The following is a 14387-nucleotide window of genomic DNA, read 5'->3' on the forward strand; positions in this document are numbered from 1 at the left end:
AACGTGCAATTTGAGATCAAGACACATTTGCAAATTAAAGTCTCCAAATCTCACTCGGTCATTTTCCTTGATTTGCCACGTAACCAATTAAATTACAAAATTCGCAAATTATTATTGTAATTCAATTCGAAGTACCATCTATTGTTTTACAGAATCTAGAGAGCCAAAATTTTGATGGCGATTTGAATCTTTTCCGAGTGCCACAAAAGTTGCCACAACTCATCGTCGCTGAATGGTCAATCTTTCACGAGTATCACTCACTGGATGGATATAAAAACTCGCAAAACAAAAAAAATACTCCGCAATAAACCTACTCATCTCCAAAGTCTACCTAAAAAGCTTTTCTTGTCCTTCTTTGTCCTGTTCTCCAGTGATGGGCATTCTATTAGATTATATGCCAGGTCAAGAACTATTGGACTCCGAGCAGCTGCCTGGAATGAAGGTGGGAAGCGCTCAATACGTGACATTGACTTGACACTGGCATCCACTGCTGATTCATACACATCCAGGTTGTCCATAAGAAATTTCTCCAACTGAAACAACAGAATCAACATCCAGTAAAAGGTTAAGCCATAATACTACAGAAGCGTGATTGAGACGTGCTTAAAGAAGTGCGCTTCAGCTATGCATTTAAAAAGTTAAACTAGACTAATTTGCAACCATTTTAAACATTAAAAACAGAGACAAATCCCAGCTCAAAATGCGTTAAAATATTACCAACTTGTGCCTAAAACAGAAGCAACTTTGGAAAGGAAGAGAAGTAAACAAAGGGAAAACAAAAAATTATGCACACAAGATGAGGAGCAAAATAGCCTGTGTTCTTCAAATAATCACAAAGGAAGGATAAACTGTGTTGAATACATGGCTACATAAAGAAAATCCAAAAGGAGGACCGGCTTTGAGAAAAAAGTAAAAGATAACAATGCACATGTATTCATGGTCCAACAAAGTATGTTCCACCAACTAAGCATTGTAAATAAGGACTTGACCTAAAAGAAGTTCCATCACAGATGGCACATATAGGCAAAGCATCACAGTGGTGTCGTTTATCATATTCTACTGGAAGCACGAAAATTTCAGTACTAGGAAATATTCCAGCAGAAGAAATTAATGCATGGTTTTTGATCCACAAATTCTATGGCCAGTTTATTCAGAGAATCCTTGTGGATCAGCACTATAAGATGACTTTCAAAGTGTGAATGGTGAACATGCATAAAGCTGATCTCTAGGACCACGCAAAGTACTATGACTACAGAGGGTCCATGCAACAGTTTATCCACAAATCTCAAAATAAAACCATGCTTTTAGTTGCATGAATTAATCATATACCAAAAAAACTCGAGGAATAGAGTGTAAGTAACATGTAAGCAAATCTGAATGCCTTCACCTATTATGTAGCTAAGAAACATATACGTAAAGTGTATAAAGCAATGTAAACAAATGTGCAAATTTTTAACATCAATATCTAGAAGAAAACCATTAACTTGAAGGGCTAAAAAAATGCATAATTTGAGATATTCAAAAACCATTAACACATGGCCAGCTTAAAAGAAAGTGAAATCTAATGAAGCCACATCAGCATAATGGGGAAATTAATAATAGCATCATACTTTACATGCTCCAACTATGATTGATGCATTTAATTTCCTTCTAGATGAACAAGTCCAGGACCTAAAGTTAAATGGGGCACAAACCTTCTTATCCTTTCCAGTCAATGATATAGTTGAAATCTTTTGTGATAGCTTTTCTGGAGCCTGCTCTTCCTCCATGATGGCTAATGCATGCTCTATACAGCTGTTTGATCTACTTTCTTTTTGCAGTGTCTGCAACTCCTTTATCACAGCCTGATACAAAGAAAATGGACAAAAATAAAGAGACAAACAAAGCAGTCAACACGTGAGTAGACATGGAAGAACAAGCTGCCATAAACCTGAAATTTCATAAAAGAAAAATAAAAGATGGCCCTTTGGTTATGACTATGTTTAAATTAACCAAATCAGCCATAGAGGAAAGTATGCACACCTGATCAGCTGTCTTCAAATTTTGAAGCTCTTTAAGGGCTGTATCAGCTAGAAAGCGAACTTTGCAGTACAAAGCATAGGCTTCTGTTCTCTTTCCAGCCAAACTATAGGATTTGGCTAAATAGAAACACCTGCCAACAAATTGAGAGCAAGGTCATCATGTTGAACAATCAAAACATTCTCAATCCTAACACCTTGAACCAATTTTCATGGTAACAATAGAAAAGTAGAATAAAAAAAGCAAACTTAAGAATATACATTTATTTGACAGGATAAGTTAAGAGAAGACAAGACTTTTAGACAATAAAATAAACCTACAGCCAACTTATACATTCACAAGAAAAGAGTGAAGTGAAAGCCTGTAAGAGACAAAAGAAACAAACAGCCAAAAAAAAGAAAATACAGTGACATAAACCGAACCTTTCAGCTCTGAAAACCAAACTTTTGAGCTCACACTCTTCAGCAAAAGCCAACTCTTCTGGCTTTCTATCTCTTCCAGAGCTAACTAAATCAGAAAGATCAGCAGCATTCTGCCAGTTGGAAGAGCAGTTACTAAATTTTGACACTTACAAGTATGCCTACTACTATTGCTACATGCACAAAAAGATTGCAAAAAGCTAGCTATATGAATTATGGGTAATCACCTGTAACAAAAGGTCATATAGTCGGACAAGCTCTTCAGGCTTGGTAACTTTTTCATTCTTATCATCACGGACCTTATTGAGTTTGCTTATAGCAATGCTAACCAATAACTGGTTCCTTTCGATGGTTCGCTGTCCTAAAACAGCACCAATAGCTTTATCAAGGCCACTAAGATCATCTTTCATGCTTTCAGAATTTCCTGCACTAGCCTAAAAGAGAGCATAATGTGAAAATCAGTAAATCCGGAAGGAAGGAAAAAAACATATCATTGTTCCTAATAGCAAAAAGTGCACTAAGATGACAAAGTACTTGATTACACAGAATAAAAAAAAATGGGAATCTCATGCTTCTCACCAAATCATTGCGAATGCAGCTTCTGGCTTCATTATATGCAGCAAATATTTTGTCAAATGTGGCAAGTCTTTTATCTGCCGGAAGAGAGTCTGCTTTTGGGCCATGAATGTCCTTCTCCAGTTCCTGAGCTGATCAAGTTCGCATCATAAGAAAGGAAAAACCTTCAGACTGGATGATAAAGCTATAGAAAGTACTAATCAACTCAATGAACATAAAATGGCTAAGAAAGCGGATGCATAAGGTGATATCAGATTACATAGGAAATCAACATCCTGTTGGTTTTTATCAATCTGTTTAATGTTGGCAATACAAAATGAAAGGAGCAGAAAAGCTTTCAGAAACATCGAGAATCCAATTTAGAATTGAGATTCACTTAAGAATAACTTATTTTGGAGCAATCAAGCCACAAAGTACATGGAAGGGACTCCCAGAATTTATTTTGATTTCTAGGCAGCATCCTCTATGTTGGCGTTCTGATTGAAATCAAGGTACTTAACCCAGAAAGAAATCAGTCAATAGCAGAAAATTTTCTGTGAATGAGTTTATGATGTAGCATTAGAGATAGAAACATGTCTATCTAATTACACCAATGCAGTGAGGGCATTACACAATTCATTACAAAGTTCAACCTAGAAAGGCCAAATGCCAGTCTTTAACACGTTCCTCTGTATGACCTGATGAACTTACTTCAGAAGCACAACTTATATAAGCAGCAAACCTTAAATGAGCAACTTCTGCAATGCTAATATTCTGATTACACATTAAAACCATTAAACTTTTTAAATGTTATTTAAATGGTGATTTCCAAATAAAAATAACTGTCCCAAAACTATTCTTGGAAAAATACAACAGAGAACATGCTGTCTAAATTTGAATTTCCAGCTAAACTAAAAAAGCTGTCAAGCAAACAATTCCAGCTTCTAGAGTCAACCCAAAAAGTGGCAATGCAGTTGCAAAAAGCAGATACAAGGAAGAAAAACTTAAGTATCCATTTTGCTCAGAAACCACTATGACTTAATTATGTCATGATTCATTACTAACCTTTCAGTATGGACACCCTTGTTTTTGCGTTTGATATTGGAAATCGGTGCCCAAGCCAATGGAATTCTGTCATTGATGCAGCCTGCTGGGACCTAGCCTCAGACATAACAGCCTTTTGATCCAAGAAAATGCAGTTATAATTAGATACTAAGCTGAGAAATTCATGTTTCCAAGTTGTCATGACAAAAGTTGTGGAATATGATTCTACCAATAGTATAGCCACACACCTCATTAATCACCTAACTCCTGAATTCTATTATTTAAGACTCACCTCCAACTTTGCTCTAAACAGGTCCAAAGCAGGTCCTTCCATTTCACCTATGCGTAACAATTCAGAAGTTTGTAAATTTGACTCGCCAATTTTGTGTAAGCAGTATCTTATGCTAGGTTCTAATTCCTCAACCCGCTCACGGCACAAAACTTGGTTCTCAAGGTCTCCATATTTCCCAAGTTCCTCATAAACAGCCCTAAAGAAAGTAACTAAGTTAGCCAACAAGGGAACTGTACACTTCAAGCAACATCTTGGATATTTAAAGGAGAAACAACCATACTAAACATTTAGTACCTGGCACTTTTGAAACTCTTCAGTGCAACTTCCCAATTCTGATCTTGTTCAAATAACAAATTTCCCCTCATATAAGCTGCATAGGCCTGCAGTTTAAGAATTGATAGTTTCTCAGTACAGAGAATATTACTTGCATGCAAAAGTTACAAGCAACAGTGTGAAGAAATTGCCAAGTCAACAACATTGACAGGCTGAAACTCCACCACTAAGCAAATGGAAACAGAAAATGGCAACAAAATCTTCAAAATGTCCATCTGAGAAAAGAGTTGAAGAGCACATCGATTGCTAAGTGAGAATTGTTTTTACAGCTTGCATGTACGTCTAGAACTAGTTAATAGTTCATCTGATGCTTTTAATGAAAACGACTAAAAAAGGAAAGGAAAGACAGTAAGAAACAACTGAATTGTCGGCATTGATTGCATAAGCCAACTTCCACTAAGTATGACTGTATTGTAAACTATATCGTTGGTTTTAATTGCAGTGATTGGAGATGAATCCAAACCATCCATAGAAATTAACTTTATCTTAACATAAATAGTTGCTTAGAGATCATAAAGTGATAGATTCTCCACCATATCATCTAAACTAATCCAAGCACTAAATCTGAATTATTCGTAAATACCTAGTTTGATATGTGCTGGCTACAGTTATCGAATGTAAACTTCTACCTAAACCACTTGTAACAAGAAAAGAACGGTCAAAGGAAGAAAATTAGTAGCAGACTATGAAGTTTACTTATTAAAAGCATCTAAGCAGGTTATCTCTCATGATTCTAGCAACACCACAACTAGGGATGGCAACAGGAGCGGCTTCCCGAGGGGAGTGAAGCAAGGGTGGAGGGGATTTTTCTCCCCCTGTTTTAAATGGGGCAGGTGATGGGGGAGGACCTCCACCACTAAATAAATTTTGAAAAAATGTAAGTATCTATAGCTAATTTTATACATATATAACATACACATTACAACCACACATCAATAATATATGCAAATATATTATAATTTGAGAACTAAAAATATCATAATGTCAATAAAATAAATTTTAAAATATCAATAATATCTAAAAGAATGATTTATGAGGTTGTTATTGATGTTATATACGTGGACAAATAATGTCCAAATAAAAATTATAATTAGCCAACCACTATGGAGTGGGGTGGGGCATGGCAAGGGTAAGGGAAGCGGGGGACGGGGCAGGAGTGGGGGGAGATTTTAGAACACGGGGCTGGGGAAGGGGGAGGGATCCCCCGCCTTCCCCCCCCGCCTTCCTCCAAAAACCACGGGCCCTATTGCCATCCTTGCCCACAAGTGAAAGGAAATACAGTGAACCGAATAAAACAAAAAATTCCTGAAAGAGTCTGTTAGAAATAATTAGATTATTTGTATACAGGGCACAGCAGCAGTGCAAAATGATGAATTAATCAGCACACCTCTGCTTCCAAAGATGTCCTAGAATCTCCCTTAATGGAACACAAGTCTTGAAACAAAGTAGCCCATTTGACTGCTTTTCGCAGCCTACCAATCAGATAGCCACGCTGACGTGCATTTGGACCATCTGGCAGCGTTTTCTTTTCCATAGCATGGCTCCAAGCTCTTTCTGCTGTATAAAGAACCACATGAAGATACCTACAGTGTCCCCAACCACCACGCAGAATCAGGATAGATTAACGACCATTAAGAAATTATTAATGAGAGACAAAACAGCATATTTGTTCTTCAAATAGCAAAAGCGAAATTAAAACATTTACCAACTGTAATGTCAATCAAATTCAACCATTGGTCTTGGCAATCTATTACCTCACTTCAGTGACCATAGAAGCTGTAATCGCCCTTTTACTATATTTACCACGGCCATGCGTGAATTTCAACGACTTGTACAATCTCCTGAGCCGAGCAGTACAGTACCTCCTAAAAAATTTGCAAAAACTGGTCAATTTCACATTCCCTCAATAGTACAACTCTATCACACCACATTTTTCACAAATTTAACCCTGCCACCTCTAATGATCAATGTCATAAATTCCCTCATAAACCTATATAGAGCACACTTACGCTTATATACTGGTAAAAACAATATCAAACGGCATTTCTTACAAAAATTAAACCTACTTCCCGGAACTTCATCGTACCAAATTACTCATAAACATATACCATAAGTGTACAAGCGTAGGTTATACCGGTAACGAGCGTAATCGCCAAACCGCAATCCATGCTGCATCTGAGCGGATTTCAAGAGCTGCAAAACTGTAAATTCACCAAAAAAAAAAACTAAATTATCACCTCAAAATTAGCTGTCTAGAGCTTTATGGGAGAGTAAATTACCATTGATAGAGAACCTAGGGCTATTAATCTGATCAACGGATTCCGAATTCTGGTTGTCCACATCCATAGCGGAGGAGTTGTTCTCTTTGGCCATATCGTTAATGTGAAATCTCCGTCAGATCTTAAATTTGGCGTCGTCTTTATCGGAATTAGCCCGACGGCTTGAATGTAGGTGGCTTGAAAGATTCTGAAGATGTCCCAAATGCCCCTGGCTCGTGGCACACTGCCGGCGGCGGGGTTTTCTGGTTTAGTCGCTGAGTGAACGTAAATGAAGCCTGCTTGGTCTCGACATAAAAATCCTAGTCTCCCCTGCGTTGTCTACTGTTTAATGTCATAAGGATGTAATCGAGCCGAGTCGAGCTCGAGTATCGCTATACTCGAGCTCGACTCGACTCATATACACAGAAACTCGAGCTCGATCGAGTCTAAAAAATGGATACTCGAAGCTCGACTCGAAGAATTTCCTTTAGGCTCGAGACTCGACTCGATAAGGCTCGACCTTTAGTCAAGCCTTATCGAGTCGAGTCTTATCAAGCTTTTTGACTCGATTTGACCAAAAAATGAGATCAAAGGTGGCTTTTTGGGAAGATTCAAAGGCAAGCTGGATTGCTTGACATGAAACTTTCAAATTCAGCAATTACCCACCAACTAGTGGTGCCCACAAGAGCAGCAAAAAATGGATGATTCTAATTCCTCATATCATAGTTCCTAAGCCACAGTAGGGTAATAAAATCTATACTGCGTAGTTGTAATTTGTAAAATAACTAGAAGCTACTACAAATTAATGAGTTCAAGTAGTTACAAAATAACCCTGAAGCAAATTAAGAGAATATATAAAACCAATCTTTATAGTTCAGCAACTACCAACCCCCGCAAGCCATGAGAAAGCTACAAATATTAGACTGAAAATATGTAAAGAAGCTAGACATATGTAGGCCTTCTACTGGTTTGTAGTTATAAAAGCTAAATTGCTCTCTTCGATATGTTCTAGACTTGCTCCAATGCTTTCCATTACTTATTCAGGAGCTGATTACTTTTATTGAGCTTATTAAGGTGACCTTTCTGCTTATTTATACATAGATGTTTCTTCTTTTACACATTGCAGAAAATTCATATCCAGAATCCTAGGTACAACTTCTGGAGCCGTACTTTCACTAGATGTGCACCAGAGATTGAGAATCTCCACGGACAAGGAGGTAAAATTTTCATTTTAGCAAGTTTTTTCCTTTTTAATTTTTCTAACGGGTAAAAGGTGGAATTTTTCCCCAAGGCCTTAACTTTTAAAGGCTGCACAACTGGAGAGAGCTTTCTTGTGTATAAAATACAAAGCTTATGTTATATCACACCTAATCTAAACTACTACAACAGTTAGAGTTTGCAATTCGAAACTCAGATTTCGTCCCCTTATCAATTCAGGATAACAAATTTCCTAGTCGATCTTGGCCCATTTTAATGCCAGATACACAGAGCCAAAAACAGAGGAGCACTTACCTAAGCGAGCCAGAGATGAGCAGTGATGAACCAGCGATGAACCAGTGAGATCTTGGTGCTTCGTCTTCGACACTCGGCAGCGATGAACCAGCACGGCAGGACACAGCCGACAGGAGGCGTAGAGCGCGGCGGACTGGCGGAGGCCGGAGAGGCGGAGAGCAGCTTCGATTTGGGAATTGGGACTTGGGAGTGTTAGTGCTGTGAAAGCCCTAGGTGACGGCAGTCACGGCACCATGCAATATTGCAAATTTGCAATGGTTGTTTTCTCACTTGTCATCAGCTGAAGATGAAATCCGACTCTTCCCCAATGAAGTGATTTTGTAATTTTTAATTTATAAATTGGGGCTCCTAAATTATAATACATTCATTATGCTCCTCAATGATTTAAAAATTATTACTGATTTGATCCCCAAATTTATTCATAATTGAACACATTACTTATGTTCAAATCATTTTGTGGTTTAATTGGCATTTATTTGATCACTTATACCTAAAATCCTTGGTCTATGATTTAAGAAACACATAAAAAGTGATTAATTTAAACTAATTTAGTTAGTAGTTACAATGAATTTATAATTTACAATGATTAATAATAAGTAATATTAGTTACAAACTTATAAATTACAATGAATCAATGATTAGTGATAAGTTACATTAGTTACAAACTTATAATTTATTTCAAATCAAAATAAAACTTATTTACTTGATTTGCAACTCACATGCATTCACTTACACAGCTTAGTTATTTTGTCTATACTTAAAGCCTTAAGATTAGTAAATAGATAATATGAATTTTAACTTATTTGATCACTTATACCTACAATCCTTAGTCTATGATTTAAGGAACACATAAAAAGTGATTAATTTAAACTAGAATAAACCTTAGACTGTACAATGATTAGTAATAATTTATGAATTTATAATTTACAATGATTAATAATAAGTAATATTAGTTACAAACTTACAAATTACAATGATTAGTGATAAGTTATGTTAGTTACAAACTTATAATTTATTTCAAATCAAAATTAAACTTATTTACTTACATATGTTATTGTGAAAGTCAATACACTAATACATTGATTTGCAATTCATATACATTCACTTACACTGCTTAGTTGTCTTATCTATACTTAAAACCTTAAGATTAGTGAATATGTAATGTAAATTTAGAGTACACTAATACTTGCAAGTTATAGATTACGCATTCAAATATTCAATAATTCAAACATGAATGATGTATCAAATTACCAATATCTAAATTCTAATTACTAATTATGTTTATTGTTTAATATTTAGTATTATACATATATGTATTAATTATTATCTAATTCTAGTCATGTTAGTATGTTACTCATGTATAAAATAATAACTATTATAGTTATCTTATATTGTAATGTATTACTATGCATTATTGTAGTCATATAACAGTTAATAAATACTAAAATAATATAAATATATTGTACATTATTATATATTATTAGTATTATAAGTACATGATATGATGATAATACCATATACTAATTATTATTAATAGCATTTACCTATATAATATAATAAAGTATTAGTAGTATATACTAATACTAAATAGCATTTGTCTATATATTATATAATTTTATATATCAATTTGGTATTCGAATGCGGTAATGCGGTACCCGATTTCAATTACCGAATTTTGAATTCGAAATCGGTTATTACCAAATTCATAATCTCATTACCTATTTTATACCATATTAGAATTCGGTGAATTCGGTATGCACCGAATTGGTACCGAATTACCAAATACCCGATTTCAAATTACCGAATTGAATTTGAAATCGGTTATGAATTCGGTACGAACCGAATCTGCTCACCCCTAGTTGGTGGGTAATTGCTGAATTTGAAAGTTTCATGTCAAGCAATCCAGCTTGCCTTTGAATCTTCCCAAAAAGCCACCTTTGATCTCATTTTTTGGTCAAATCGAGTCAAAAAGCTTGATAAGACTCGACTCGATAAGGCTTGACTAAAGGTCGAGCCTTATCGAGTCGAGTCTCGAGCCTAAAGGAAATTCTTCGAGTCGAGCTTCGAGTATCCATTTTTTAGACTCGATCGAGCTCGAGTTTCTGTGTATATGAGTCGAGTCGAGCTCGAGTATAGCGATACTCGAGCTCGACTCGGCTCGATTACATCCTTATGACATTAAACAGTAGACAACGCAGGGGAGACTAGGATTTTTATGTCGAGACCAAGCAGGCTTCATTTACGTTCACTCAGCGACTAAACCAGAAAACCCCGCCGCCGGCAGTGTGCCACGAGCCAGGGGCATTTGGGACATCTTCAGAATCTTTCAAGCCACCTACATTCAAGCCGTCGGGCTAATTCCGATAAAGACGACGCCAAATTTAAGATCTGACGGAGATTTCACATTAACGATATGGCCAAAGAGAACAACTCCTCCGCTATGGATGTGGACAACCAGAATTCGGAATCCGTTGATCAGATTAATAGCCCTAGGTTCTCTATCAATGGTAATTTACTCTCCCATAAAGCTCTAGACAGCTAATTTTGAGGTGATAATTTAGTTTTTTTTTTTGGTGAATTTACAGTTTTGCAGCTCTTGAAATCCGCTCAGATGCAGCATGGATTGCGGTTTGGCGATTACGCTCGTTACCGGTATAACCTACGCTTGTACACTTATGGTATATGTTTATGAGTAATTTGGTACGATGAAGTTCCGGGAAGTAGGTTTAATTTTTGTAAGAAATGCCGTTTGATATTGTTTTTACCAGTATATAAGCGTAAGTGTGCTCTATATAGGTTTATGAGGGAATTTATGACATTGATCATTAGAGGTGGCAGGGTTAAATTTGTGAAAAATGTGGTGTGATAGAGTTGTACTATTGAGGGAATGTGAAATTGACCAGTTTTTGCAAATTTTTTAGGAGGTACTGTACTGCTCGGCTCAGGAGATTGTACAAGTCGTTGAAATTCACGCATGGCCGTGGTAAATATAGTAAAAGGGCGATTACAGCTTCTATGGTCACTGAAGTGAGGTAATAGATTGCCAAGACCAATGGTTGAATTTGATTGACATTACAGTTGGTAAATGTTTTAATTTCGCTTTTGCTATTTGAAGAACAAATATGCTGTTTTGTCTCTCATTAATAATTTCTTAATGGTCGTTAATCTATCCTGATTCTGCGTGGTGGTTGGGGACACTGTAGGTATCTTCATGTGGTTCTTTATACAGCAGAAAGAGCTTGGAGCCATGCTATGGAAAAGAAAACGCTGCCAGATGGTCCAAATGCACGTCAGCGTGGCTATCTGATTGGTAGGCTGCGAAAAGCAGTCAAATGGGCTACTTTGTTTCAAGACTTGTGTTCCATTAAGGGAGATTCTAGGACATCTTTGGAAGCAGAGGTGTGCTGATTAATTCATCATTTTGCACTGCTGCTGTGCCCTGTATACAAATAATCTAATTATTTCTAACAGACTCTTTCAGGAATTTTTTGTTTTATTCGGTTCACTGTATTTCCTTTCACTTGTGGGCAAGGATGGCAATAGGGCCCGTGGTTTTTGGAGGAAGGCGGGGGGGGAAGGCGGGGGATCCCTCCCCCTTCCCCAGCCCCGTGTTCTAAAATCTCCCCCCACTCCTGCCCCGTCCCCCGCTTCCCTTACCCTTGCCATGCCCCACCCCACTCCATAGTGGTTGGCTAATTATAATTTTTATTTGGACATTATTTGTCCACGTATATAACATCAATAACAACCTCATAAATCATTCTTTTAGATATTATTGATATTTTAAAATTTATTTTATTGACATTATGATATTTTTAGTTCTCAAATTATAATATATTTGCATATATTATTGATGTGTGGTTGTAATGTGTATGTTATATATGTATAAAATTAGCTATAGATACTTACATTTTTTCAAAATTTATTTAGTGGTGGAGGTCCTCCCCCATCACCTGCCCCATTTAAAACAGGGGGAGAAAAATCCCCTCCACCCTTGCTTCACTCCCCTCGGGAAGCCGCTCCTGTTGCCATCCCTAGTTGTGGTGTTGCTAGAATCATGAGAGATAACCTGCTTAGATGCTTTTAATAAGTAAACTTCATAGTCTGCTACTAATTTTCTTCCTTTGACCGTTCTTTTCTTGTTACAAGTGGTTTAGGTAGAAGTTTACATTCGATAACTGTAGCCAGCACATATCAAACTAGGTATTTACGAATAATTCAGATTTAGTGCTTGGATTAGTTTAGATGATATGGTGGAGAATCTATCACTTTATGATCTCTAAGCAACTATTTATGTTAAGATAAAGTTAATTTCTATGGATGGTTTGGATTCATCTCCAATCACTGCAATTAAAACCAACGATATAGTTTACAATACAGTCATACTTAGTGGAAGTTGGCTTATGCAATCAATGCCGACAATTCAGTTGTTTCTTACTGTCTTTCCTTTCCTTTTTTAGTCGTTTTCATTAAAAGCATCAGATGAACTATTAACTAGTTCTAGACGTACATGCAAGCTGTAAAAACAATTCTCACTTAGCAATCGATGTGCTCTTCAACTCTTTTCTCAGATGGACATTTTGAAGATTTTGTTGCCATTTTCTGTTTCCATTTGCTTAGTGGTGGAGTTTCAGCCTGTCAATGTTGTTGACTTGGCAATTTCTTCACACTGTTGCTTGTAACTTTTGCATGCAAGTAATATTCTCTGTACTGAGAAACTATCAATTCTTAAACTGCAGGCCTATGCAGCTTATATGAGGGGAAATTTGTTATTTGAACAAGATCAGAATTGGGAAGTTGCACTGAAGAGTTTCAAAAGTGCCAGGTACTAAATGTTTAGTATGGTTGTTTCTCCTTTAAATATCCAAGATGTTGCTTGAAGTGTACAGTTCCCTTGTTGGCTAACTTAGTTACTTTCTTTAGGGCTGTTTATGAGGAACTTGGGAAATATGGAGACCTTGAGAACCAAGTTTTGTGCCGTGAGCGGGTTGAGGAATTAGAACCTAGCATAAGATACTGCTTACACAAAATTGGCGAGTCAAATTTACAAACTTCTGAATTGTTACGCATAGGTGAAATGGAAGGACCTGCTTTGGACCTGTTTAGAGCAAAGTTGGAGGTGAGTCTTAAATAATAGAATTCAGGAGTTAGGTGATTAATGAGGTGTGTGGCTATACTATTGGTAGAATCATATTCCACAACTTTTGTCATGACAACTTGGAAACATGAATTTCTCAGCTTAGTATCTAATTATAACTGCATTTTCTTGGATCAAAAGGCTGTTATGTCTGAGGCTAGGTCCCAGCAGGCTGCATCAATGACAGAATTCCATTGGCTTGGGCACCGATTTCCAATATCAAACGCAAAAACATTTAATGGATTCCTCATTTTTTGTAGTAGTCTCCTCTGCGTTGTCTACTGTTTAATGGATTATGACAAGTACTGGAGTCTAATGTGTAATTCAAATTGTTTATGGGTACGTGGACAACAGACTTAAAGCCTAGGGGTCATTGTTAAATTTATCATAGCTTACTAATTTCGTCCATCATTTATATGAATTTAGTATCCACAACTAGTTTCTTCATTTTATTTAGGGAAAATCGTCCAAAACGTCCCTTACATTTTGTAAAATAACTTTTTTCGTCCCTCACTTTTAAAAGTGTAATTTTATATCCCTTACATATTCACATCGGACAAATTTAGTCCCTAACTAGGTTTTCGATCATTTTTTGGCCGGAATCCATCATGTGCAAGGCACATGATCATTTTTTAATGGTAAATTTGTCAAATTATATTTTACATAATCTCATCTATAGTCCAAAATCCGAACATTTTTCATACCTAAACTCAACCCATCTTGACACCCCATTCATTTTTGCTGCAGTTCCCCTTAGTAATGGAACTGTGACATCTACCACAGCCTTGATTTTGGGATGTCTTCCCTCCTTGCTACCT

At 36.5% G+C, this 14387-nt stretch overlaps 2 protein-coding genes across 3 annotated transcripts; one reads left to right on the plus strand and one right to left on the minus strand.

The window, feature by feature from the left end:
• Positions 1-34: 34 nt before the first annotated feature.
• On the minus strand, positions 35-8723 carry LOC113782912 (signal recognition particle subunit SRP68-like). 2 transcript variants are annotated; one of them, XM_027328877.1, is made up of 14 exons: positions 8433-8723; positions 6942-7195; positions 6797-6863; positions 6417-6527; positions 6050-6245; positions 4624-4709; positions 4330-4525; positions 4059-4170; positions 3018-3145; positions 2666-2872; positions 2442-2551; positions 2023-2152; positions 1695-1844; positions 35-533 (listed from the first exon to the last, which is right to left on the minus strand). In XM_027328877.1, exons 2-14 carry the CDS (start codon positions 7033-7035, stop codon positions 315-317), a joined length of 1806 nt encoding a protein of 601 aa, XP_027184678.1. In that variant the 5' UTR covers positions 7036-7195; positions 8433-8723; the 3' UTR covers positions 35-314. The 2 variants fall into 2 exon arrangements, with proteins under 2 accessions (XP_027184678.1, XP_027184677.1); XM_027328876.1 differs by having other exon boundaries at positions 6942-7250.
• A 1581-nt stretch (positions 8724-10304) lies between these two features.
• LOC113782232 (signal recognition particle subunit SRP68-like) lies at positions 10305-13929 on the plus strand. The gene is made up of 7 exons (XM_027328136.1): positions 10305-10939; positions 11018-11084; positions 11354-11464; positions 11636-11831; positions 13172-13257; positions 13356-13551; positions 13711-13929. The coding sequence occupies exons 1-7, from the start codon at positions 10846-10848 to the stop codon at positions 13927-13929; spliced, it is 969 nt and encodes a 322-aa protein (XP_027183937.1). The 5' UTR covers positions 10305-10845.
• The last annotated feature ends 458 nt before the right edge of the window (positions 13930-14387 follow it).

The sequence above is a fragment of the Coffea eugenioides genome, chromosome 9, assembly GCF_003713205.1.
Source record: "Coffea eugenioides isolate CCC68of chromosome 9, Ceug_1.0, whole genome shotgun sequence".
In the NCBI taxonomy this organism is placed as follows: domain Eukaryota; kingdom Viridiplantae; phylum Streptophyta; class Magnoliopsida; order Gentianales; family Rubiaceae; genus Coffea; species Coffea eugenioides.

Excerpts from the sequence above, each read along its gene's own strand:
- LOC113782912 (XM_027328877.1), bottom strand. The coding sequence starts at position 7,035 with ATGGCCAAAGAGAACAACTCCTCCGCTATGGATGTGGACAACCAGAAT. Across the intron at positions 6,528-6,796 it reads GGCGATTACGCTCGTTACCG|GAGGTACTGTACTGCTCGGC; the intron begins GTATAACCTACG and ends CAAATTTTTTAG. Across the intron at positions 2,153-2,441 it reads TTGGTTTTCAGAGCTGAAAG|GTGTTTCTATTTAGCCAAAT; the intron begins GTTCGGTTTATG and ends ATTTGTTGGCAG.
- LOC113782232 (XM_027328136.1), top strand. The coding sequence starts at position 10,846 with ATGGCCAAAGAGAACAACTCCTCCGCTATGGATGTGGACAACCAGAAT. Across the intron at positions 10,940-11,017 it reads CCCTAGGTTCTCTATCAATG|TTTTGCAGCTCTTGAAATCC; the intron begins GTAATTTACTCT and ends GTGAATTTACAG. Across the intron at positions 11,085-11,353 it reads GGCGATTACGCTCGTTACCG|GAGGTACTGTACTGCTCGGC; the intron begins GTATAACCTACG and ends CAAATTTTTTAG.